This window comes from Pteropus medius, unplaced genomic scaffold (assembly GCF_902729225.1).
Source record: "Pteropus medius unplaced genomic scaffold, Ma_sr-lr_union100, whole genome shotgun sequence".
Taxonomy (NCBI): domain Eukaryota; kingdom Metazoa; phylum Chordata; class Mammalia; order Chiroptera; family Pteropodidae; genus Pteropus; species Pteropus medius.
Genome location: NW_024351732.1, coordinates 706,519 through 734,272, shown reverse-complemented (window position 1 = coordinate 734,272; position 27,754 = coordinate 706,519). Strand labels below are relative to the sequence as shown.

General features: G+C 37.8%; 1 protein-coding gene across 2 annotated transcripts; it reads right to left on the bottom strand.

The window, feature by feature from the left end:
- Window positions 1-27,754, bottom strand: KAT7 (lysine acetyltransferase 7). Of its 2 annotated transcripts, XM_039846279.1 has the most exons (15): window positions 27,552-27,754; window positions 24,929-25,076; window positions 22,717-22,893; window positions 21,365-21,604; window positions 18,622-18,704; window positions 15,703-15,792; window positions 14,167-14,265; window positions 11,439-11,549; window positions 9,450-9,641; window positions 7,077-7,166; window positions 6,706-6,846; window positions 5,550-5,643; window positions 3,082-3,228; window positions 2,356-2,462; window positions 1-1,688 (listed from the first exon to the last, which is right to left on the bottom strand). In XM_039846279.1, exons 1-15 carry the CDS (start codon window positions 27,564-27,566, stop codon window positions 1,587-1,589), a joined length of 1,836 nt encoding a protein of 611 aa, XP_039702213.1. In that variant the 5' UTR covers window positions 27,567-27,754; the 3' UTR covers window positions 1-1,586. The 2 variants fall into 2 exon arrangements, with proteins under 2 accessions (XP_039702213.1, XP_039702214.1); XM_039846280.1 differs by lacking the exon at window positions 15,703-15,792 and having other exon boundaries at window positions 27,552-27,738.

Genomic DNA, 27,754 nt, shown 5'->3' with positions numbered 1-27,754 from the left:
TTGAGCAGAGAACATGCTTTATTGAGGAGTAGATATAGAACAGCACATTCTACCACATGTGGGGAAGGGTTAGCTTCTGTAAAAGGCCTTTACCCCTCAAGAAAACCCCCAGTGAAGTTGCTTTTGGATAAATTTTAACAGTGACACTGAATCTGACAGGGAGCTGCCATTGAACATGCTTAAAATTAGCTCCCCCCAACCCACAGTGAATATAAGTAGTGTACAGAGATGACAAGAGAAAGGCACAAATGACCAGAGTTGGGATTGTGGTGAGGGCTCCACATGAAGACAGCAGTGTTGTAGACAACCAAGTTGGGAAGGGTGACATGTCATACATCAAAAGCTGCCCCAAGATAGCAGGTTATAATGGGCCAGGGAGAAATTAGAGGGAGCATTTCTTCCTTCACTTAAACAACACCAAAAATAGGAGACCGGAGAATAGGAGGATAATGGCAAATCCCAAAAAGGAAATGGAGGAGGAGTTCTTGGAAGGGCATAAGCACTTCAGTCCTAGAGGGAGGGTGAGGCACTGTTGAAAAAAGATGCAAACCTTGGCGGGGTGGCCATTCTGCCTTGTTGAGTCATGGGCTGAGACACAGAAGTCATTTTCAATCAGTTTCTACTTCTCCAAGGATGTCCAGAAAAAAAATCAATGCAACTTATGTGGAAGTATAGGTGTGCTATATCACACTGGTACTGGTGAAAAGGTTTTGCAGTTAATGAACCAGTTAACATGCAGCATAAAAGGGAGAACTGGAAATTATTTTGGCACCTGCAAACGTAAAAAGGGGCAGGGAGTTAAAAGAGAAGAAAACATTTACTACTGGGCACTTTCTGGTGAAGCAAAAAGTATTCATTCCCTTCCACCAAGACACTGCCCACTGCCCACTGGTGACCTCAATGCAAAATATAGAATCACCATCTCTTATTTCTCTCCATCTCATTCAGATAGATTATGTGCTGTTACCAAGACTAATCCCTGGGAGAGGCTTCAAAAGTATTTGGCTCTGGCCAGCCTGATATGATCAAAACAGGTCTTTCAATAAAAATGGAGGAAGAAATTTTAAGTGGGATGAAATCCAAAGGGAATGGACCCCTCCCAGTATACACACTCAGAAGTGTTACACCTCTTCCCTGCCCCTCCAAAACACATACGTAAGGAAAAACTGGAAAGGTCCCAGCAGTGGCAACCATATTTGGAGGTCTGGCAACCAGATGGCAAAAAGCACTATTACAAAGTTTAGAAGACACAACATAACCTCACAGGGCTAGAGAACATGAGGAGAGAACCAGTGACTGGACAGGTACAGTACCAAACAGAACACCATGGGTCAGTGCTACGAGGGACCGTCAATCAAGTCTAATATAGATCCCATCCAGGCAACCTCACTGAGGCCGAAACAACAGTTCCTCAGAACCAGCGTCTGCAGTGTACACAAAGGTCGGAGCCAGGATAGTCCTGAGGGGGATGGCCTTCCCAAAGGATACTGTACTTGCCAATCACAAGAGCGACAGAAATGACAGACAGATCCCTAGGGTACGGATTCCTACTGCTGGGGTTCGCTGGCTCAGAGTAACAGGTCACTTTAAGTGCCCTTGGGAGGGGTCCATTTTAAACAGCTGGGATCCATGGTTTTATTGGAGTTGGATCTCTTGGCCTCTTTGGCTATCCACTCATCAATCAGGTCCTGGGGAAGAACAATGGGAAAAATTATCATATACATTCAACTAAAATGCCTTTATATATGGTTTCTAAACAGATTGTTAGCAAAGGAATCACCAAAGGTTTAATAATATACAAAGGTGTAAAACAGGTGTAAAAAGTTATCTTTAGATTCATAAAATGCTTTCCTACCTAATCCATTTCTTCCTACTATGCCCTTAGCAAGACCTGAAAATCATCACTCATCTTCTCTTATGATATGTATGAGTCCACTAAAAACAATTAAAACTGGGCATGAGTTGAGATGACATTTGTTAAAGGAATTTCAAATCACTTCCACAAGCCCTGGAGTTTACAAATTCCCCTCTACAGATGGGCGATTTTCTCCAGTCTAAGAAAATCATGAAGCAACAGAAGTGCCGTGCAACATAAAGCTGCTTAACTAGAGCTGCTTAACTATGTCATCCAAATTTGAGACAGGAGCTTACCAAAAGCTTCTGATAAGGATAAGGTAGGAGATAAGCCTAAGGAAGGCATCACTGCACACTAAAGAAATGAGACCAAGTAAAAGGTACACTAGCCAACACCTTTAAAAAGGGAAAGTTATCTTTAAGAGTGTTAAGGACCTACTTTGCTCTGCTAGGCCTCAAGGGACATTCAGCAATGAGCATGCAGCTGATTAAAACCTTTACCTGTCTCTTTAAAACTAGGTGTTTTCCTTTCCAATACTTGAGCATCTGAAGAGCTTGCAGAGTGCTGACAATGTCCACAGGATTCACAGCTGTCTCCTGGCTAATTTCTGAAATAAAAGAGCTACTGAGAACCTGGCCAAAGTGCAAACACCCTCATCATCAAGGCCCCCCGCACCTTCCCTTGTAGGAAATCTAAATGGACTCCAAATGGTTGGAATATCCAATACTCAACCCGACCTGTTCAGAAAAAGTCTAAGCATTCATTTGACCAGTCCAAATAAACTACAGGAGAGGGCTATTATAGAAAGAAACCACTCTTGGTCCCTATGGAAATCAAGGTCAAAGACAGACCACTAAATTCTTATACTCTTGCATAAATATACAGGGATGTTTTAGAAGCTCCTGTGTGTCCCAAAGACTTGAAGATTTTCTTCATTTTTGACTTTTGTTAAGAATTAAAATGTCAGTGACCTGAGATTTGAGAAACCAAATCTTATATAACCAGTCCCAAGAGCCAAATGCTCTGGAATCCTTAGGCACCTTTAGTGAGGGTCTCTGCAGTGGCCCACATCCAGGGGACCTTCTGTTCTCATATTCAGGTAAAACAGAATAGGGCATTACCCTTTGCAGGTTATAAAGTGTGAACGAGGTTGTAAAGTGAAAGTCAAAATATTCAGTGCAGCTAACATCTTGGGTAACAACCACTCTAGAGTGTCAAAAACCAACCTTTGATAGAAATCTCTTTGCCCTGGAAATTATGCAGATAACGAAGAAGCACTTCTTTCCAGTAACTGCGATAGCTTATGAGACCCAAATCTGAGAGTGGACGCTCTGGGGAGCCAACTTTTTCTTCCACTTTAGAAAGCAAATAACCTGCCAGGGAACAAATACAGACTTTTTCCAGCAACACTATATCTCATCCTAATAGAAAAGAACAATATGCCAATATAGAAGAAGGTATAAAAAAGTACAGTCTGCTTTGCAGTATCAGTCAGGGTTTTCGGTCAATTCCATTCATTCAACGGAACATTGTGTGGCTGTTGTAGAGTAAGTTGACTTTGTATAAGCAAAAAGGAGAAAATGTGTATTTGTATTTACTTATAACAGACATTAAAAAAACTCTGGAAGGCTTTACTAGAAACTTTAATAACGACGGTCATCTGCCAGTGTGTTGGCCACAGGGAGACGGGAACTGTGATGGGAAATCATTTCATTATATAGCTTTTTATATTTTTCAAACTCTTCTACTTTAAGAATCGATTAAAGTAGTGGTGGTGGTAGTGGTGGCTGGGGGACCCAAAGCTCATGAAGTCTCTAGTTCTAACATCTAAACATCTACCATTCAACATGATGGGAATACAGTCAGCAAAATCCAAACTCTGAGAAACTCTACTGGAAAACTAACCTTTCTTCAACAAATAAATAGCAATGCAAAAAAGAGAGAAATGGAATGGGAACTTTCAGCTTAAGAGTGATTTACAAGCCACATCTATCAATTCCAACATATCAATTCTATCTGGCTCTGAGTAAAAATAATTTTCTTTTTAAAGAACAATCAGGGAATTTTGAATATTACAATTTATGATATTACAGAATTTTGTTGGTGCTTTATAAGTGTAATAGGCCTTTTCTTTTAGAGATATCAAAATAAGTGAGGGTAGGAATACAGAATAAGGTAAAAGCATTTCATAAAAGTATTTCATGAGATTCGGGTCCCCTCCAACTACCACCACCACCACCACCACTACGTCATAGGTGGTACCGAGATAATCGATTCTTAAAGTTGAAAAATTTGAAAAATATAAAGCTTTATCACGGAATGGCTTCCCACCACAGTTCCCGTCTACCCAGTTCCCATCTACCTTTGTTCCCAACATAACTTCAGATAACCATCATTATTAAAGTCTCTAGTGAAGCCTTCCAGAGTTTTCAAATGTCTAAGTAAAGTTTGGCCATAAAATGGTAAAAATTACAGGGGTTTTATTATACTTTTATTCTACTTTTGTATGTTTGAAAATTTCCACAAAATCAAGTTTATAAAATAAGTGTTACTATTAGAGATTAACAATCTCCTCTTCTTTAGCGAGTTATGCTACTTCCTGATTCAGCTCTTGCCTGGTGGCTTAAAAATGGCTTAATAATAAAAGGATTGGAAAGCTAATTCTAAGTTTTCTAATTTTGACTAAAATATATGTCATCCAACAGTGAACAATGAATAAAATACACAAGTGCAGTTGATTTTCCTTATTTACAGTAGTTATGTTCTATAAAGTCACCGTAAACACTGAAATAGCAAACATTAAACCATTTCTCCTAGAGAAATTCCTGCAAGCCTCTAGTCACATCTTCGTCAATGAATTAATACATAATTTTATGTATTTCTGTTTAACAACACCTTGTTTAATACATATTGTTGATTCGGTAGCACTGAGCTCATGGCCAACAGCACAATAACCTGTGACTGAATGAAGCTTGTCTAACACACATATTTTTTCTGTAAGGAATATCAAAGCCTTTCTAGACATTATTTCAGCACTACACTTAGGGGCCATTTAAAATCATCACCAAAAAGCACAAAAATATGGGAAAAGTGGCACTAATAGACCATGAAAAGGAAGCTTATCTACAACAAGAGAGCTGAAACAGGTACCTTGTTTGACCTCAGCTGGGAATGTGTGGTGATGACTTATTTTTTGCTGCTGTGCACATGTCCACAAATGACCACAAAAGTGCCAAGAGTACCGATTTGGGGGTTACAAACAAATTCTAGTGAATCAGCAAATTCCCAAATACAGAATCCACAATTAACAAGGACCAAAGCCTCTATCAGGTATACTGGTTGCTTCTAGAAGAGTCCTTACAAAACTGAAATCCCTAACATCCAGGAACAAATTTGAAGCCTTATGTACCTATGTGTTATTCTTAAGTCTCAAGCTGGGATAATCCTAAAGAGCTTACTTTACTCCCCTCTATTATTTCCTACTATCAGGTACCAAACTCAGAGCCCTGTATTCATTGAGTATTCAGTGTGTATCAGGCCAACCATCCGTGTTCAGGTTTTTTCCACTTGCTCAGTTACTTAATAAATGTCAGTATACATCCGTTACATGCCAGGAATTGTAGAGACCATAGGACAAAAATACAAACAATATTCACACAGTCCCTACCATGTGGAGCTTAGCAGTTTTACTTACTGAAATCAATGAGCATCTTGCCATAGCCCTGCCTCATGTACTGAGGCATGGTAAGGATACAGGATACATTGTAGTTGAGGAATGAGTTCTTCTCCTAAAATCAAGAACAAATGGATGAGAAGGTCATAAGGGTTTAGAACCATAAGTGTCAGCAGTCCCAAATACAAAATAAGGCTGCTTTCAAAATATCTAGCTAACCAGTCCTGAGAGTGGCTGTCAGGCTCACAGCTGTTACACACCCTTTATAACGGCCAAAGCCATTAATCCCAGTTTCCCTAGCTCTGAGACTTCCAGTCTCATTTTAAGGAGGCTGACTCTGGATTCTTTAGTCACAGAGCAGGACAAGGTTTAGATTGCAGTTAGTCTAGAACAGCACTCTTTAAAAGCAATTTTTCGAAAGGGGGACTGCCAAATGGATAAGAAAGGAATCACAGAAAGTTAAGTCCCCATTCTGGAAGGGCGTCATAAACAATCAAATCATATATTATATGATTCCATTTATGTGAAATGCTCAGAACAGGCACGTTTATAGAGACATGAGGGCTGGAAGGGGTTGAACGGAAATGAGAAGTGTTGCTTATGGGTATTTTATTTCCTTACTGAGGTAATGAAAACTGATTGTGTTGACTGTACAGTGGTTACGCAGTTCTGCGAATATACTAAAAACACTTTAAATGAGTGAATTGTATGGTATGTGAATTATATTTCAATAAAGTTGTTTTGTTAAAAGGCATAAACAAAATTTGACCTTGAGTCTTTAAAGGCACAGTGGCATAATCACTGAAAGAATCCAGCTAGAAAACCAGGCAAAAGAAATATATTCCTGGTTTTGAGCAAATAGAATAGAGGAAGACAAAGCCAGGAGAGTTGGCTTGACTACAAAATATGGTCCTGTGGGTTAGTAGGCAGGGCCCTGGCCCTTAATTAATAGGCAGCTCCAATCCACAAGTCCAGAAATGAATAAACCAGAAGCTTTTTAAATAAAGAATGGCACATTTTTCATTAAGTAATCTTTAATATGGATTTTTTTCTTTCTTTTTTTCTAAAAGAGAAATGCTGTCATTGCCCAGAGTACTGCCTCTTCCTGTGTCCCCATGGGCCAACATCAATCACCCTGTTCTAGCCATTAGCTTCTTAATCTCCAGATCCTGCTGACCTTGGAAAAATATCCAATCAGGTGACAGCCAGTGTTGTCCGCTTCTGTCATAACATAGAACAGGAAGGGTTCCACATCATAATATAATGTCTTGTGGTCCAGAAAAAGCTTGGCCAACAGGCATAGGTTCTGGCAGTAGATCTGGAAGTAGAGAAAGAGTTCACATGTGGACCAGTGATTCTTGAACTTATTAGATAAAGTCTAAAATTGGAGATCATAACTATTATTGATAATGAAGCAGAAATTATATATTTTGGCCAATAGAAGAGTTCTATCTTCTTTATAAGGTGAAACGGAGACAAAGTAAATTCCTCTGAAACCTGTGAGTGTACAACACAACCACCCCTTCTTCTTACGTCCCCACTCTTTACCTTGTTTTTCTTGCCATCCACTTCAAACACGGATATTGAACCTTTGCGATATATCTCATCACCGGGGGGGTGTTTCCATACACATTTAGCCTGCAAGGAAATGGAATTCACATCAGTTTGGGAAACAAACCTTCCCAACAAGACTGCTACTCAAAAGGGAAAAAGAATCAATTTAGTTAGCTGAGAACATCCAGCAAAGCAAATATTTTTTCAGTAAAACAAAGGCTTCTAAATCACTGTAATATATTTACGGTATTTTTATAGTAGTTTAGAACAAGTGTTCTGGATTACATTCTGGCATCATTTCAACCCAGGAGATTAAAACCATCTACTACGTAAAAGCCAGAAAAATAAAATACCCTTGCTTATTATAAAATGCCTTGCGACAACAGGAAATTCTTAAGCAGCTTATTTCCAGCAGCTTAGAGTTGCTAAGTAAAGGTAAGAAAGACTACTTTACTCTCACCTTTACCAGTAACTTCTCTAGTTGCCTCCAAATGTCCCCTCTGTTATATAAGTAAATAGGAGCAATTCCTTCTGTGGCTGGGAAAAAAAAGGCAGGATGGGATGGGGTGGGGCGGCAAGGCAGTCTGGTGGAAAAGCAGGAAGCTGGGGGAGGGCAGCTGGCCACAAGGGGGCATTAACGTACCCCTTTCCTTACCTTTACTTACAAATAGATTTACTACAGCAAGTCAGCCATGCTGTAAATAGGTGAATTCTTAAAAGGTTTTATGTAAATGCATTTAAAAAGCACATGTATATATTCGGATTTTCTATTAAATGTTATTGTGACTTTTGGTCAACTCAAGAATCATGTCCCAATTTGTCACATGTAAACCCAAATATTTATTAACTGGAATTGCTTCAAGAAAACTCTCACTACAGTTTGTTCCCATCTCCACACCTTTACACGTAGCTGGCTCTTTAGAACAATAATCAAACTAAAACAACAAATATTTGTTCAGAAACATAAGTCAAACCTGTTGGCAAAACAGACAAAGAAGGTCCATTTAAGTGATTATGCCCAAAGCAACGGAAATCAGAAGTATGGATTAAAACTTTCATTTCCTGAAATTCTATTTTTGTAACTCATATAATACAGTAGATCCTCAAAAATTCTGAATGTTTACTTGACCCTCAGATTTATCCAGACCCTCTGTTTTCTCCACCTACTATTTCTTGCCCTTTTTCGCTGGATAGTGCCACTAAATAACCAGAAACAGAAAGAAAAAAAGGCATAAATGGTAAGCAGTTCACATCAATAAAAACACCAGCCTAACCATCACACAACAAAACCATATTTTAGTTTATTTCTATGGTCTAAATCATAGAGACTAGTCCTGATACCATCATCTCCTGTGCTCTAGCCTAGTGTCCCATCAGTCCTCACCCATCACCTCCAAGTCAAAGTGTGCCAGAGTCTGGAGAGTTTAATTCATAGGAGTAGTTTGGGGCCAGAACACTATAGACTGTGCTCCGGAGTTGGAAACACAAAAAAGCAGTATCACCAAACTGGGGAGAAGAGTATAGTAAGACAGAAATCATGGGAAGCCTAGGTTGTAGATGTTCAGTATATGGAAATCCTGGGAAATAAAGATGAAAGGCGACAGAATAATAGACACCCTAAAAGGCCATTGAGCCAAATTATATTACTATAAGAAAAAAGAAAGGATTCCCTGTCTGAAAATCTAACCTCTGCCCCTTACCCTTTCTCCATCCCTACTCCATGGCAAGACAAGACCCTTCATTCCACAAATGGAGAAAAGTGGCTTAAAGCTGCAAAATATCTAGTAAGCATATCAACAACATAATCACATTCAAGCCTTTACTTCTGTAGGAAGAAGTATGTTCAGAAGTTGGAAAGCACTAATCAACTTGAGAAGGCATCAAAGGACCCATTCTGTTAATTTCATAATTTCTCTCCCTTAAATTCAGTGTTCGATCAACACGTATTTATTGGAAATATACAGCCTACGATAGTTGCTAGGGATACAAAGGTGAGTCACATTGTCCCTGCTCTGGCTAATAAAGTTAATGTATTTTCATCTAGCCTGGGACACATAAAAACTGTCAGCAGAGGTAATCCATATCCCAAGGAAGAAATGGAAAAGAACAGGCAGCAAGAAAAAAGACAGGGAGATGTATATGACAGGATGTGGTTAAGGGTTATCAGCTGCTTTGGGTACCGCCAAGCACCAGCAATGCCACAGGCGGTATACCCCTACTCTAAAATGTGGTTTTCAATTTCCTATGTCTTCACCACATTATTGTGGACCACTGAGAGATGCTTAGATAAATGTCATCTAGACAGATGTCAAAATCTAGAAATTTATAGCTTATCGTAATATGGTCATGGAATCCCAGACAACTTACCATGTGTCGGCGGAGTATTGTTTGGCTCTTCATGTATTTTAAACAGAATTCACACATGTAGAGACGTCCCAGCCGTGCATATTCTTCAGGATAGGGAGAATGGTACCAAGTATCGAGCTCGTAGCGACCAAAAGCAATTGTTTTAATCATGTTGCTCCCCTCTGTGATTTGGCCTTGGAGCCTTAACTTCTCCTATTGTAAAGAAATCAAAAGTCAAAAGATCAGACTTACATTTGATCCTTGAACAACTTGGAGATTAAAGATGCTGACCACCACCCACCCACCCCCAGTCAAAAATCTGCATATAACTTTTGACTCTTCCCAAAACTTAACTTCTTATAGCCTATAGTTGACTGGAAGCTTACTGCTAATACAAACAGTCGATTTAACACATACTTGGTGTGTTACATGCATTAGATACTGCATTCTTACAATAAAGTAAGCTAGAGAAAAAAATTGTTATTCAGAAAATCATAAGGAAAATACATTTATAGTATTCACTGAAAGCAACCATATATAAGTGGACCCGTGCAGTTCAAAAACATGTGTCTGAAGGTCAATTGTAATCATTTGTATTTTTTGTAAGCTTGTGTGCATGCCACCAGGCTCGGCTATGAAAAAAATCAAACACATTTGGCTTCTAACTCATGCGAAACTTGTGCTGAAGGGGGCTACATGGGATAATCAGGAAGGCTTATGGAAAACTTACTATCTGCATTGCTCAGGGTACAGAAGAGTGGCTCTTCTCTGCTCCCTACCATACTTTGAGCCTCATCACTTGAACATGAGAACAAGTTCCTGGTAAAATTTTTTTATCAGCCTGAATTGAATTATAAAAGGCAATGTACCACAAATACAAATTCCTCACCTTTACGAAACATTCTAAAATATTCTAAACAAAAAAGATCAGCCAGAATGTGCTTTACATATCTCCGGAAGCTTTTATAAAGCTCTGTCGATCTGCATGACATACACCCACAGTGGTCACCCATTCGACTTAAGTACTTTCAAAAATATTTCTGAAACATGGACAATGCTTTAATTTTGGAATCTAAAGTCTAGAAAGCAGAACATGTTTGGATATCTATCTCCACGCAGTGGCTATGACTTAGATATAGAAATAATCTTTAAGCATAATCAGGTAGAGCATTGAGAAAGGCCAGCCTAGGAAATGCTCTTTTTCAGAGGAGGACAGAGAAAAACAGCAGTAGCAGCCCATCCCAGCCATGGGCAGCTAGCAAACTGCCTCCTGCAAAACTTTTAACAAGTCTATTCTAGGATTTTTAAACAAATTATTCGATACAATTTTTTTAAAAAGTCATTCACTTTACAAACTGAGTTTCCCTGAACATATTTAATCTATTAAATCAGAAGTAAACTCAATCACAATTTTCTTAAAGCAAAATTGTTGAAAATGCTGTCTAGGATATCAAAACTAAATGTTAACTATAGATAAAAGTTGCAACAGAAAACCATCAAATATGTAAAACTTGGCAATATCAAAGATTAATTCTAAAATATCTAACAACAGCCTTTTTCATTATTCCCCTTCACTGTTCTTTTTATTATTTTATTGCTGTATTGAAGGGCTGAGGCAACCCTGCAAAGGGGAGTTCCGGTTTGGGTTAAGTGAACAACAGGGAGTATATCTCCCTGTCTCAAGGTTCTCAGAATTGCAAATTACCCAACTGAGACATGGAGGCACCTACTGTTTTATCCAGATAATCACCTCCATAAAAGAGGTCCTTCCAGGAACTGAGGTGGAGAGAAAAAAACTCTATGGGACAAGGGAAGGGAGGAAAGGATAATTAATTTTAAATATGAATAGGAAGGAAGACAGTCCCAAATAAGGATAGCTGGGGGGAGAAGAAAGAGATTCAAACAGCAAGGTACATTTAATTCCCATCAAACTGATTGCTAACCATTCTTCTTGGCAGTTCTTAAGTGCCGGTCACAAGTGGTCCTCAGCTTAGAGGTTTTAATACTCACCAAATCCTCTGAAGCTCGGGCTTGTGCTCTTCGGAAAAGATCCAAGTCATACTCGCTAGTCAGGTTTTCTAATAGAGGTTCCCGCGTGTTCCCATAGGTCTGCCTGTGTTCCTAGGAAAATAACCAGAGTATAATACTCTGTGCTTCTAAGAACATCTATTTCATTTCAATCGATGCCAACAAAAGAGCCAAGCACTAACATAAGCTATTTATTGCCTACTACTTGCCAGGCATTATACTGGGCACCATGGATCTGGCACAGACATACGTACTATTTATTTACCAGGCAGGTTAATGCCAGAGGACACCCAGTACCCATCCTGGTGAATCTGGAAAGGAAATGCTCTTACAACCTCTCCAAAAGGAAGTTTCATTCTTCTATCTTTAAATGAGCACCTCAAGGATCAGAACGCTATGCCTCCATTTTTCCCTCTGAAAAATGAGCATGACAGTACAAATAAATAAAACACAACAAACCTAAAAGCACTACGAATTCCTAGAATCCTAAGATCTGGAAGGAATTTTGGGGGATACTCACTCATTTACAAACTAAACAAAAAACCAAATCTCTAAGCCTTAGAGTCTAAGATTTTTAGACTGAAAGGAAAATTTTAGACTGCAGGTTCAAAGGAGTACTTAGACAAAAGTCTTTTGTAAATTCCTTCAATTGAATTGCTGCATCTACCATTCCACTGTCCACAAAAGGCACTGTAATGCTCTCACTTTAGAACTCCAGTCCAAGTGCATTTGAAAAATATGCTGGACTCTAAAAAATATTTTACTAGATATTAATAACAAAAGGCAGAAAATTAGAAACATAAAAATAATCCAGTTTTAAATAAGTATCAAATCTTACCATTGCAGTCACTACAAACATCCTTACACAGAAAAGAAAATCCACAAAGGAAACGAACCTTTTAAATCTTTGATTCTAGCCCTTCCCACTTTGTCCCAGACTCCACCCCCAACAAGAATGAAAGATAATGGTAATTAGGTGGAGTGGGTGGCTCATCGCAAGGAGAACATTACAGATTTCACACATTATTAGCATACGAAGAAACCATTCAGTAGTACCTTTATTCCTAGTAAAATTTCTTCCAGTTAATCTGGGCTCATCTAAAGGATATCTTTTTGAATTTGGACTCATCATTTAAGACTTAGGTTTTAAGTATTAGCTATTTTTTCTAGTTTTACGAACTTTTTTTTTTTAAAGCTTAAAAAAAAAATCCTATCCGGCATTTTTACCAGGAAGGTTGGGTCCAAATAACCTAGCCCAAACTACTGAAAAGCAGATGTTTGCAAGGTAAATTTTGGAGGGTTTTACATCGGATACTCTTTCTACCTGTATGATTCTGGGTGAAATTTCCTCTCTAAATCTCTGTTTCCCAGCTATAAAATAGGTGAAACATTATTTTTGCCACAAGATTATGAGAGCAATATAACCACAGTGCCTAGCACAAACACTAAATAAATGTATTACACTATCATTTCTCCTCTACCCAATTTGTAGATAAAAATACTGAACAAGACAGAAGAATACAACAGTGCACCCCAGAGCCTACTACTCGAGCCCTTCCTCTACAAACCCAACAGTCTGGTGTGAGTATTTAGTTACAAATTCACCCCACAATCAACCACCCATCTCACATTGGCTCATCTCTATTTATTTATAAGGTCATTTTCAAGACTGATGACAACCAAAAAAGTAAATACATGGTTTGGCAAACTTTTGTCTTATTGAAGCCATACTGACTGCCTAAGTAGTCACTAATCAAATGTTTAATAATCAAGTCTAATGACTAAATAAGTAAATATTCCAACTCTGTGAAAAAAAAAATATGAATCGGAAAAAGACTGAGCGATCACAGGCCAAAATGTTAAGTGGTTTATATCCTGGAGGGTAATTTTTATTGGAATTTTTTTCTCTATTTTTTTGGTATTTTCAATAGTAAGCATTTATTAACAGGTACATAATAATATAAATCTTTACTTAAAAATTAAATTTTATACAAAAGTTTTCTGAAGAACTTTTAACAAAATGAAGAAATTAGTCTAAGATATTAAAGTGAAAACACAGTAATTACTAAGATAGTAAAGTCAAAGTGGTACTTGCAGTAATATCTAAATTACATAAATAAGGCACCATGTATAAAGCGAAAAGGACATATCCTAACATGCCAATTGTGGTTACCTTTAGGTAGTAGGATTAACATTTATTTCTATACGCTTTTCTTAGTTCTATTACAAATGTGCATTACTTTCAAAACTTGAAAAAAAAATGTTAACCTACTATAAAAAGTTCTATTAAAAACTATATCACTGAATTAATACCTTTTATCATGTAGGAATTTTATTTTTTCCATTAAAATAAGTGAACCATAACTTAGCTTGAATATTTTTCCTTATACAGATATCTATCTCCATTATCACAGGCATTTGTTTGAGTGGGCAAATTTAACACTTTAAAGCTAAAGTAAGGTTTACAAGCAACTAGAAAATTGAACTTTTTTTCATGTAAATTCTAACAGTATTTTGTTTTTGGAAGACCTCCCATTCCCACTCTTAAGAGACCGGTTTGGGGGGATTATAGTAAACACTAACCGCCAGAGAACAGTCCTACTTACAGAGAATATCAAATGCAAATCTGAAAAGCAGACACTTAGAAATCAAAAAGAATCAAATGTGATGGCAAGAGTTCATGCTAATTAAATATTTAACTACTTCTCACCATATATTTCTCTTTCTGTTCTTTGCTTAGCCCAGAATTTCTTTTCTTCCTGAGTTCAGCAACCTTTTCCTTATAGCGCAGTTGCCTCTCTGTTGGTGCCTAAAAGGTAAAGGAGAAAATTAAGAAGCTAGCTGGAAAACTCATTATGTGATTAGTTTCAAGATGACAGTAATAACAACAACGACAAAATCAATGAGGGGGTAGGAATGCCAGATGTGTGACAGCCACCCTGTAAATACTATTGGCAATTTAAAAATTCCAAATTGAGTTCCCTCATCACCTAGACCACTACCCTTACTGTTAGTTAATACGAGTTCAGGAATGTACTTATTTTAATATTAACCCAAACAGAACATAAATTAAGGATGGAAGTCTCCATCAAAGCAATAGGAATAAAATAAAGATCATTTCAATTCAATAAGCATTTACTGAATGCTACTGTTTTCCAAGTACTGATACAAAAATGAATAAAAATTTAAAAACTGAATAAGAATAGAACCCAAGACAGACAACGAAGAAAAGTATAGGTACCACTTATAGAGTGTTTATTACCTACTCAGCATTAAGGATAGGTACCTTATATACATAATTCAGCTGACTACCCTGCCAGGTAGGTATTACTAGCTCCTTTTTATTAATAAGGAAATAAAGTTTAGGAAAATTAGCTGACCTGCCCAAGAGTAACAGAATCCCAGTATTCAAATCCAGATCTGTTTGACTCCAAAGCCAAACTTCTCCCTCACTGCTATGCTTCTGCTATCCACCTATAATCTCACCACAAAAACTGACATCCATATGATGAGCTTTGTATATTAATACATGACAAGGTCTAAACTAACATTCTGAGAACATTACAATGGGAATGGCATGAAGAAGAAATTCGTTAATGGTAAGAGAAGTTTCGGGAAGAATTCTACAATAGCTGAGAGTTGCACAAGGCCTTGAAGGATAAATACAATTTCTTCTTGGGATAGGCATAGAGTTCAAGGCAGAAAAACAAAGAGTAAAGACCAAAGGCATTCAGAGAAGACTAAGGAAGTAAGTGTAATCAACGGGTAGGAATGTTCAGAGAGGCAGAAGGATTAGGGCAAAGCAGCATCAAGGGAAGAGAGAAGAAAAATGACAATCAACAAATGTCAGATGCTAAGGAAAAGTCACTGGTGACCTTGGAAACACGCCAGCAGAGTACTGGGGCTTAAAGGTAAGTTATAATGGGTTAAAAAGTAGATGCAAAATGAGGAAATAGAGCAGCAAGTACAATCTTTCAAATAATCATGATTATCTTTCACTACTATCATTATATTATTATTGTGATTATTATTATAGATAGCATGATTCCTTCATTTATGAGATGTGTTTGTTTTATGAAAATTGACTATTTGGAAAACAAATATTCTGACTTTGACTAAAGACCAGTTATTTAAACATACCATAGGAAATAAGAGACATGGATATACCTAAAGACAGTCATGGGGCAGAGGATATCCAAGACTTGGCTCTCAAACTGAACGGCCAGAGCTTTAACAAGGCCCATACCTGGTGCCTGGTTGAATGCCTGTTGTTGTCATCTTGCCTGTGGGACAGCATCCTTTCTTCTATCTGCTTATCCCGGCTCTGTGCTCTCACCTGCAACCATCAACAACGTCAATAAATCCACCTGCTTCTAAGGCTATGTTCACTTAAAGCATAAGAATACAAGAATAAATCCTCTGAACTGATGTGGTACTTTTATTTTCAAAGGGTTTTCACATTAACATAAAATCTGTAAGATACAGATAAGGCAAGCTTCACATTCTGTTCTCTCAGCCATCAACTGAGAATCAGAGAACTGAAATAACTGCAGCTAAATCATAGTGAAGCTAAGATTTTAATTAAGTCTGATGACTCTGAGCCTGTATTCTTTCCACTGTACAATGAATAAGAAACAGTGTGAGGAAGTTCAGGAACAGAGTGAAGTACAAACAAAATGTTAGTTAGGTTGGGTCTATAGGGAAACAACTCGGTAGTTACGTGATCTTACACAAATCACATTAGCTCTCCAATAGTTTCATCTCTTGGGAGGACTCATCCACCTACCTATTCAACTTCGACATTAAAACTCAGCATGGTGAAAAGAAAAGACTGACATTCTCCCACAGATCTGCTCCTCCCCCAAATCTTCCCTACAGTAATAAAGAGCAATACTTTCTAAGCAAGTGATCAGGTCAAAAACTTGATCACTGTGCTTGATTCTTCTCTTTCTTTCATACCTCACATTGAATCCATCAGCAAGTCTATTAGGCTGCTCCCCTCCAAAATATATCCTGAATCCAACCAATTCTTACCATCTCCATAGTCCGGGTCACTATCTACTGCCTGAACTTTGGAACAGCCTTCCAACTAGTCTACCCTGAGTGAACTCTTGCCCCCTCCCGTCCATTCTCCACACATCGGCCAGTTGTGATTTTTAAAAATCGTTTATGACATTATATCATACCTCTGCTAAAGCCTTCCAGATGCTTCCCACTGCCATCAGAATGCAAACATCCTCTTTGTGCCAAGGCCTATAGGTCCTTCATGATCTGGATCCTGCTTCCTCATTTCTCATTATGAATCAGCCACACTGGCCAACTTTCCCTCAAACCCAACAATATTCAAAGTTTATTCCCCACCTCATAACCTTTGTACTTGCTCATCCTTCTACTTATAGTTCTCCTCCTCAATCTTGACACAACTGCCTCTTTGTTGTCAGCCATGACTCAGATCAAATGCCAATGCCTCTGGAAGGTCTTCCTTAATGACCCAAGCAAAAACAGTGCTATACCCTCGTTACTTTCAAAAATGTTGCTCTCTGTATCTTTAGCCATTTTTGTTCCTCACAACATTTATCACTATACAGAATTCTTATTTACTTAATTTACGTATTGATATCGCCTCCCTTCATGAGAACATAAACTCCTTGAATGAAGTAGCTTTTTTATCTCATTTACGGAATCCTCGGATACCTGTAACAGCGCTTGGCACATGAAGTCACCAAAATCTAGGACTGAATAAAAATGTTCATATTACTGATAGCAATAGCTTACTGGGGAAGTCAGCATGATCATGTATATGTAAGTACTTAAAATACTCTAGAGCTTTTAATAAATATGGAGGATTAGTCTAATCTTTCCATTTGGGATTTTAAATATAATTTAAAAATGCATCTTTCAGAAATTCTCCTGATCCTCCAAGCACATGTTCCAGTAGTAAAGATGGATTATGCTGAACCTGATTCCCCTTGTAAAGAAGAGAGCATGAAAGAAAAAATTCAAAAAATGCTTTGCTTTTTTCAGAATTTTCTTCCCCAAACTGAAATTTTTTTTTTCTTCTTTAAAAATAAATTGCTTATGGTAACATGTTAATATTGCTACAAGTCAACAATTTTAAAAGTTATACCTTGGGAAGACTTTTATGTAAAACCATTGACAGTATTGGATAGTTCCATTTAAAGACAGGTGGTAGAGGACAACGTTCAGAAAACAGAGATCACAGCTATTCAGAGAAAGAAGATCCTAACACCTTATCAGCTTTGATACAGATGTTAGCAGAACTGTTCCTGTTTTGATCAGGTCTCAGACTGATGGGAAGATAATGGGAAGACCTACTACTTACTCTTACACAGAGCAGAAGTAACAGCCTTCTTATGCAAGAGATTTGGGATGAAGAAGATAAGAGTAAATGTTCTCAATCTTAAAGCCATATAAGCATGGAAAGTACAGTACTTTGCTGAAAGACTAAACATAAAGAAACAGTTTATCCTCTAGTCAACTTGTAAATAAGAGAACAAATTCCTGAATCAGACAGAAGTTAGCTAGGGAATCTAATTTTTCTCACAATGAAACTGCCTCAGACAGGAATAAACCTGTGACCTCCGCATTATTAGTAAAATAACAATCACAAAAAAATTAATACTTTGGTCTAACCAGCTTGGATAACTTGTCCAAATACTACCCAAGCAATCCATTTAATTAATAACATTTTCAACTCTTGCTTCCTCACAGTGTGATTGAGAGTCAGAAAAAAGAAAAAGTATTCCATAGAAGTAGACGGAGAAAAAGAATCATGAAAAACTTTTTAAAAGTAAAATGTCTTCATAGATTTACAAGAGAACCTAATGCATAAATATTAAGACCACATACTGATGCAAATTAGTCCTTAGCAGTGGAAAGGTCCCTAGCAGTCTTTGAAGTTAATTTCCAATGAAAAACAATGCGCTAGAGGGTGATGTTCCAAATATTCTGTAAATAATCTCCTTAACTGTTTTCAAAGCACTCATTATATAATTATTTTATCTATCTAATTATTTTTTATGATGTTTCCTCTACTAGAATTTAAAAGCCTACTGTTCAAACTGGATCCCCACTGTTTAGCAAAGTGACTGACAAATGGTAAGCACTCAATAAATACACATTGAATAAATGACAACACAATTACCTTGCATTCGTCAGCTGAGAGGTTATGATATAGCGGACATCCTGAGATAGAGAAATGTCTCTCATGTTTTCCTGTAAGGTGTCCTGGTAAAGAAGGGGAAAACTTAATGTCAAGATAGAAGATTAAAGTTTAAAAAGCAATATTTCTCCACAACAAACATGTTTTTTTGCTCTATCATTTTCATCAAATATATGTCTGATCAAACAGATTGAATCAGAGTCTATCAAAGGTAAGTGCAGTTAGGGCCATAACTCGTACCCACAATCAATTTTTTTCTTCCACAGACTGGATCTGGCAGCTTGTGTATGTTCAATATAAACTATAGTTTCTTCTGTTCTGATGATGTATTTCTCAAATTCCAAAATGTCATAAAGCCATACATTTATAATAAAGGCACAAAATTACAAGCTGAAATATTCTTTTTTGTGGAATTTAACTTTCCTATGCTAAATTGATCAAGTCATATATATAACAAGTATATTTTCCTTTCTATAATGCAATCCTATACAATCTGAATTGAACTTTCAATAATCAACAGAAACTTTATGAAAAATGAAGAAGAAAATGACCTTTTCTATCATATAAGTAAACATATTTTGATAATGCTAATGAGATAAAAAGATAAGTTGGCTAAGCTAAACTGCAAGTCTACAAATATCTTCACCTTTCTTTCACGAAAAAGACATTTAATTCAGGGTAAAGGAGACACTGGGATTTAAAAAAATTATACATGATTGATAGAGTAAGCTTTAAAGGGCAAAAATAGTCCAAGATCAGGGCGGGGAGGGGAATTAACATATGATATACAGACTACCATTTCTCTGGGACTATATTATTTAAAATATAATTTTAGAAATCCGTACAATTTATCTTGGACACAAAAACTACCCTCAATGATCAAACAGCATGTAAAAAATGTAAAATGTCACTGCTACAGCAACCTTTTTTAACTATTAGGCATCTATAACTTGAGTAAATTATTCAAATCATGTTTTATTTTATAATACGTAAACTAAAACTGATCTAATGTTATCTATACTGAAAGTTTAAAAAATGATAGATGCTCTATTGACCCAACAATTTAGGCTTCTTCTATAATCAAATTCCACTGCTATGAATTTATCTAAAAAGTCACCAAAATATGTACATACAAGGCATCCATTACAGTATTGTTCAAAATAGCTAAGAATGAGAAACAGTCTAAATGTCAATCGATATGGGACAATTTAAATAATTCATGAATTATCAATACAATGGAATTCTAGGTATCCTTTAGACGGATGGACCTCTAAGTGCTAATAATGTAAAAGAGCCAAGATGTCAAACCAACCACTGTTTATTTTCTTTTTTATGAATAACAACAAAAAAGAAATATATAGTGTATGTGTGCATGCGCAGGCATAACCTCCTACCGTCTCTATACTCTCTTTATTTTCCTTCATAGTATATATCACTATTTGATGTACCAACCTGGTTTGTCTTCCTCAGTTAAGACTATAAGCTTCATGAGGGTAGGGACTTTGACATGTTCACAACTATATCCCCCTAAACTTAAAAAAGTATCCAGTTCATGGCAAACATTCAATAAGTATTTATTAAATGACTGATTAAACACAGTACAGAAAATAAAAGTAACAATTTAGGGATAGTGACTAGCAGAGCTGAGGAAAGTTCCTTTCCTTGCTGCGGGGCAGGTGAATCCCCTTACCTTCTTAGCACATTAGCTATCTCTTGTACTAGCATTTATATGATGTCTATTCTTAGTTTTTCATTACTTATCACAAGGAAATTGACTTAGGCCTGAAACAAGTTATCCTGAGTAATAATTAGTATGGCATTCAGAGAAACTTTTACTCTACTTTATGCATTTTGATGGACTGAATTTGAGAAACTGCCGCTAAGACCAGGAAAGGATCCAAACTAATAAAATACTAGGGAAAATATACTGCAAAGCATCAATATACTGTTTTACCTTTTTTCTGAACCTGTGACCACATTCAAAGGCTAAGTTTGAGATGTAGACCAAGTAGTGAAAGGCCCCTTATCTCTGAGTCAGCACCTTCCAATTCTAGATAGCTTAAGCCCAACATATGCACCTAAGCTCACCTGGGGAGCACAAATAAGGTTTAAACCATTATAAGAATCCCTCAGGGGTAAAAGTTTGTCATAAGAAAATAATGAAATACTCATTTATCTTAGAAGAAATATTTATCTAGTTTATACTAAGTACACAAAGTCACAAGACCTAAAACTACTGAAGTTGCAAAAGGCCAAGGTCTCACCTATACTCTTTTAGCTTCACTGTCTCTTGATAAGTATGTAATGTTTTTCTCATTTCCTTAACAGTTATGGCCATACAACTACTATTCTGCACTATCTTACACTCTATTAATCTTTAGTAAGCTTGAACTATGCACCATACGATGAGATATTTAAAGATAACTGGTCTTCTTTCATTTTTGCTAGAAAAAGGAGAGAATTTTTCACTGGGAAAAGCTCTCAAGAAACTAAATGGTGCATCACACTTAATTTCCTTGCAACCAGATCTATTATTATAGACAACAGGCCAAGCAGCAGAAATGCTTTTATTCAAGTGGGCCATTCATTGTTACCCTGAGCATGTGATCACTGAAGAGCCTAAGAAGGTGAGTCACAACAGAACACTAAACATTTCTGTGATCCTAATTCCAGAGGGAGAGAGAACCACAGAATACAGGGTGTCATAAAGCTGGGGCACACTCACCTAGAGAGTTACAGCCTGGTGTAGGACACTTCATGTTAAAATTGTAGCTTTCATGGAAGCGACGGCGCTTGGGGCGATGAGAAAGATCACTGCCTGAGTCCTTCAGGGACATGTCCTTGGCAATGCTCTCATCGTGAGACACATTGGGGCTGGAGATGTCTATATCAGACTCAGAAGAAGGTGCATTTCCAGTTGGAGTTCGAGGGGGAGACTCATCATGATCAGCTGTATTTTTAGTTTCTAAAACAAAAGCAATTGGTAGAACTCGTAAATGGGGTTCATTTATTTAGACGTTTACTATTTGGAAGAGTTTATGGGCTTCCCAGATCCTCTTTCTATGATTTAACTAGTAACTTTTTGTCATTTATCTACTATAAGGCTAAATGTAAAATGAAGAGAATCGAACACTATTTTGGGCAACTTTAAATTCTGACTAAAATTAAATTGGGTTTTACCCAATACATTTCACTTACCTGTTTCTCCTAAGCCCCCACTCATAGGTAATCAAAACAGAATAGAAATAAATTTTTAAAAACATCACCATCCCACTCTCTTTCCAGGAGATAGAAGATGAAAGACAAATGAAAATGTTCAGGTTTTGTGTGAGAGTGTAAATAAACTTGACTTCTGAGTTAGCTATTGGGAATCTAACAATTACAGACTCAAAACCATGGGTTGCAAACCAAATGCCTACAGAGGCTGAGCAAGGCCAAATAGAGAGCTGATTGTCCACCTCAAGGGACAGCTCCAACCAATTATCACTGTGGGTAAATGGCTACCTAATGTTCCCAGAACTTTCTATTTTTTAAAAGAAACTAGTAACCCAGGTTTTTACATGAAATCTCTGTATTTTCAAATATTGGCAACAAAAATTTTTTAATGTAAGTAATCTGCAAGCGAACCAACCAACCACATTTGTAGGCTAGAAGCTCATCAGTCTGCAACCTCTGCTCAAAGGCCTCTGATTTGAGCTAGGGAATTACAATCTCAATTGTTTACCATTCCCCATCACTGAAGGATGCCTCTTCTCAGAAAATCAGAGGTAACTGGACTAATGAGCATGGCTATAAGAAAATCGAGTCCAAACCTTCTTGATCTGTGCATAAGAGGTACCTATACCCTTTTGCCCACTGCAGATCTAATCTAATCTATTTGGCTACTCTGAACGTCTGGAATACTCTAATACCAAACTGTCATCAGCAAGATCTAAGAAAGGAGTCAGGCAAGCAGCATTCACCTATCTGAAATGTTGTCAATGTTAGACATCTAACTGCAATGGCCCCAAGCCTTCCTTAAGGGGAAATTTACCAGACCCTCTCTGTAATGGGTCCAAATCAGATCATATCACTTACCTCTATCTGAAAAGTCAACCACTTGCTCAGTTTCTGAGCCAGACGAACGAGTCTGCCGAAGCGGGTATTTTTTCGGAGTCACTGGGGTAGGCTGCTGCTGGCTTCGGGTCACTCTCCTGGTAGAATAAGCAGGCTCCTCAGTGCCAAAAGACTGTAAATTTCGAACAGGACTGGAATCTGTTCCCAATTTTAAAAGGTAATAAAATATTTTTTAAAAAAAGGAAATTGGTTTTATTTCCCACGCATATGATTTATAGCATGTAGGCTATCCTGACTTCACAAAATCCAACAAATCTTTAAAATACCTCTTTTATTAAATGAAATATAAGCAAAAGAGCCTAGATCAGATATATAGATATAATATAGTACAGAATACAGTTTATGTTCTGGAATCAAGGCTGAACATGATTCAATTCCACTCCACCATACCAACTAGCTGTAGCATCTTAAACAAGTTAATCTCTCCAAGCCTATTTCATGATCTATAGAAAGGGGAAGATAGTAGTAGCATGTTACTCGTGTTTGTTGTGAGGAATAAGTGAGATAACACATGTAAAGCACTTAACGTGATGCCTGGTACACAGATCTAATACTTTATAAACACTAGGTGCATCTTCTCTTCCTTCCATTATTTTAACACATCATAAAATAGATATTCTATTACTAAAGGTAGAACAATATACAAATATTTCCTTAGGGATATCTCTTTTCCTTCCTTATTACCTTCTCTGATACCCTGAAGCAAAATAATAATAGACTCATAAAGGGTAAGGCAAGAAAACAGCTTCTAAAATTCTCTTGGATGGCAAAACATATTCTAAAGCACCTGGCAGCCTTTCTACATCTCCATGCTGATGATGCTTAAAAAAACATAAAAGAAATTTAAAGCTGAAATTAAAGCATATTTTAAACAAGGAGAAAAACAAATTCTCAAATTTTTGTGTAAAAGCACACAGCTAGGTTATCAGTTTGCACACACTGGAAGCTCCATTTACAACGTAGTCTATATTTTGCTTTAGAGAGGGCTACCATACATAGACTACACTGTGAATGGTGTCCTCAGGAGTTGTAATTCTGTAGTCATGAAGTATAATAACTAGAGACCCAGAGCTCATGTATTTCCTAGCTGTTTTGAATATTTAAAAAACTTTTAGGTGCTCAGGGCATGGCTTTCTAAAAACATTATGCCACTTCCTTTGAATACATTGTTCCTTCTGCTTATAACAACACCTTCCCATCTTTCAACTTGTAAATTCATACTAGATCCTTTAAGATTTCTATATGAGAAATCTAGTCCCACCCTCATTTGGCTGCCCCATCTCTAGGCTTCCATAGTACTCCATGCAAACATCTCTCAGAGCCCTTACCACGATAAATTGCAATGATCAGCATAGTGCCTGAATAATAGTAGTCATTTATCAACATTTCTACTGTGCTAAAAATAAAACTTAAAAATTGAGAAATCAAGAGACAACAGCTATTCTTCGGTTGAAATGTTAAATTCAAACATAAAGTTAGGAAGTTATTGAAAGAGAATATTCTCACTTTCTTCCTTGAAAAACTGATGTTTTTCTCTCATTTTGTAACATGCTCCCACAGCAGTAACCAAATCAGCAATATTTAAGTGTTCAGAGTATATTACATGTTTCCCCCTTAATCTATTATCACTTATTGATCATCCGCTTTCTGATTAACTGCACTCTTCTTTCATCCCCAGGGAATCCCAGAGCAGACCCAGGAGGGGTCAGGGTACCCTCCAAATCTAAGCCCAGATGGGTATTTACAATTAATAACTGGGCTAACTATTTCTATCTATTAATTGTGTATCTGACAATATTACGGAAATAAACATGGTTTTAGAAGCATTGGGTCCCCTCCAAAAACAAGTTCAAGAGACTATTTTATGTCCCTAAGTCTAAATCATTCTAAGAGAAGTGAAAAGATATAATCTAAAAAAAATTAAATGACTCAAGACATACATGTGTCATATATCCATTATACCAGACATAGTTCCTTTGGATCTACAAATTGGACAGCACCCCCAATAGAACCATTTTAAATAACTTGACAACTCTGTAGTCATTTATTCTGTATTTTACCAGATTCTGTCATCTACATCAAACAAAGGGATCAGTTTCTACATTAACTAGCACAGTAGTAATATGATGACCAGTCAGTTGTGAGGCGTGGTCAGGAAGATGAAGCCTTTTACCTTGGGAACTCTGGCTCAGCCGGGCTGAGGAACGGGTGACTCGGGCAGATCGCCGTGATGTGCCATCACTCTCTGAACTGTCTGTGTGCTCGAGATCTGTAGAAAAATCGGAATCTTCGGTTCCATCTGAACTACTGCCTGCATTCCTCTGTAACACCATAGATCCAGACATTAGCACAGCAGCATTTATTCTGTGGATTTGTATTAACACTAGAAATTAAACGATGAACCACGATGCTGAAATCACCAAGTTCAAATCTAAGAAAGGATTCCACAGCCAACTTCTCTTTATTTAGAGCATTTAAATAGAACAGCTTATAAATAATGTACCTTTATTAAATAAATGAAGGAGAATTAATTCTTGCTGTATTAAGATTAATTCTCAAACAAGCCCATTTGAAGGTCAGTATTACAAACTGGAATTAAAAGTATCCAACTCAAAAAGGTCTGACTGACATAACTATGCACTTACAGAAAGTCCAAGGTAGTGAGAAAAATGTTAGTGCTAGACCCCATTTAATTTTAGGGTAGCTTTTATTAAAGTCTCCATGAACAGCTATCATATTTTAAAAAGCCAAACACTAATTCAAAATATCATGGTCCACAACTCTGATCCCAAAAGAACTTAAGCAGAAAAAGAGTAAAATTCTTCTACCTTTCAAGTTTCTCCACATGAACACTAATGAACACTAAAAGTGCTTAAAAAAAAAAAAAAGGCAGCTTGAACACAAAGACTTATGGGTATTCAGAAACACAGGGGTTTTTTAAATCATTCTTTTCAATTAATAATTATTTGTCAATTATTAGCCTCCTGAGGAATGACTGGCCATAAGGATAACTTTTATTAATTGAGCATTAACACTATAACATTTACTAAACCAGAAAGGGAAGAATATGTGCTTAAAAAGAAAAAAAAAAATACAAAGCTTCAAACTACAAGTTCCCTATTTTTTATTTAAAACCCTTAGGGCCAATTGTGTTTAGAATTCATAATTTTTTTAGATTTTTGTAAGGGAATCTTTGCATATATCCTGGAAATAACACCCCACAATCAAACATTAATATTTCTGCAGCAAAATATATAAACAATCACACTAAAGGAGACACACAAAAGCTATAAGTGGCCTCAGGACAGTTTAGGACAGGTTTTGCCACCAAAAACAAAGAGCTCATTTTCAAGAGCTCTTTGTATTCAGAGGACTGTGGACCTATTCCAAGGCACCAACACTATTCCCACATTTTGTGAGTCTTAACATAAACACCACCTACCAATGTAGGTCATTTTAGGAGACATTAAAAAGTGTAAATATTTTATTTGAAAGCGTTTGTGAAGAGAAATATTTCCACAGAAATGAGCAAGAATAACTCCCAGCTTTCCAAATAGATCAAAGGTAATCTGCCCGCAAATAGCAGAGGCCCCAGAAAGAGTCACAGAAAATCAATAAGATGAAGGGAGCGAGGGTGGTTTAAAGGTCATCTAGTCAATCACCCAGATATTTGAATTCCTGATCATCTCTAACCATTCCATCCTGTCTTGACCCTGGAACTCAGCTCTCCTCTCCATATTTCACCAACTTCTCATCTTACTCCAGAGCAGATTTACTTGCTCCCTCATTTCCCTCTCATAATGCTTTGCATGTATACTTCTAAGTAGAGAATTTATTAGCTCCTTCTACAGTTATTTATATGTCTGTTTTCCCCATCAGACTGTGATTTCCTTAAGCCAGGGATCATATCTAATTAATTTCGGAATCCCCAGCAATCAGAACATAGCAAGTAGTCAATAAACATTTGTTGAATTAGATTAGATTTGTTATGTAGTGCAGGCTCTGCCATTGCCTGAGTGGCTGGGGGCACTCCGTTAGGCCTGTTTGTTCAGCTGCAAAGAGAACGGATGGGGGTGTCCCAAAATGATCTCATAAGTCTCGTCTAATTTTAGAAAGTTTCTGATTTTATTAACTGCATTTTCTAGGCGCTGTCTAACTAAGCAAATAGGAAAAATTACGGCTTAGATACAATAGGCCAATGTGCGATTTCTTGGGAGGGGGCGCTGGTTCTCAATCCCCCAGTCTTCTGCTTTGTTGTGCCCCCCGCCCGGTAAGAAAGGATGCTCTAAAATCCCGCCTCCTCACCTATCAGCATTGCCAGCCGGGAGGGCGGGGACTCGTGCCACCCAATCGTGGTCCCACTAAACCGCGCCCCCACGGGACAGACTGCCAAGCCCAGCCAATCAAGAGAGGAAGGATCGTTTCCTACAGCCAGTCCGAGTGCGGTAGGGTCAGGCCCAGACACCGCCCTCGCACGCGGGGAGGTGACCGTTGGGCCCAAATGGGCGGTGTCACCAGCCAATCAATATGCTGCTAAATGTTTCGGCGACCAATTAACAAGAAGAACGCCTCCGAGCCAGGCAAGCAGAGGGCGGGAATAGTTGCAAGCATAGGCCGAGAGGCCAGGGTCGGGCCCACATTTTCTGTGGGGTACGGACAGGAGAGAGGGTTGCCGAGCTAGGTTCCGGGCAGCGAGAAGTTGGAACCCAGGGACTGTGAGGCGTGGCCAACTGCGTCACGTTGTTGAATCGACTGTCCTTAGAAACCCGCCATCTCTCCTGTCCCGTTCCTCTTACCTTCCTTCGCGGCATTGCCGGCGGCTGCGGCCCGACGGTTCCGATTCGGGCACCGGCAGCAGCAGCAGGAACGGTGGCTCCGGCGGGCTCCGTGGCGGCCTCTGTAGCGGTCCCAATCCTGCGGACGATCCCAAGTGCCTCCTGCTTCACAGCGTCTAAAGCCTTCTGCGCAGGCGCCGCGGGCTGAGGCGCTTTTTCCTTCA

What these genes read in the sequence shown, in the direction of transcription:
- KAT7 (XM_039846279.1), bottom strand. An exon ending in CAATACTCCGCCGACACATG is followed by an intron (nt 7,167 to 9,449) that starts GTAAGTTGTCTG and finishes ATTTCCTTGCAG; the next exon opens with GCTAAATGTGTATGGAAACA. An exon ending in TGGATGGCAAGAAAAACAAG is followed by an intron (nt 6,847 to 7,076) that starts GTAAAGAGTGGG and finishes CTCTACTTCCAG; the next exon opens with ATCTACTGCCAGAACCTATG.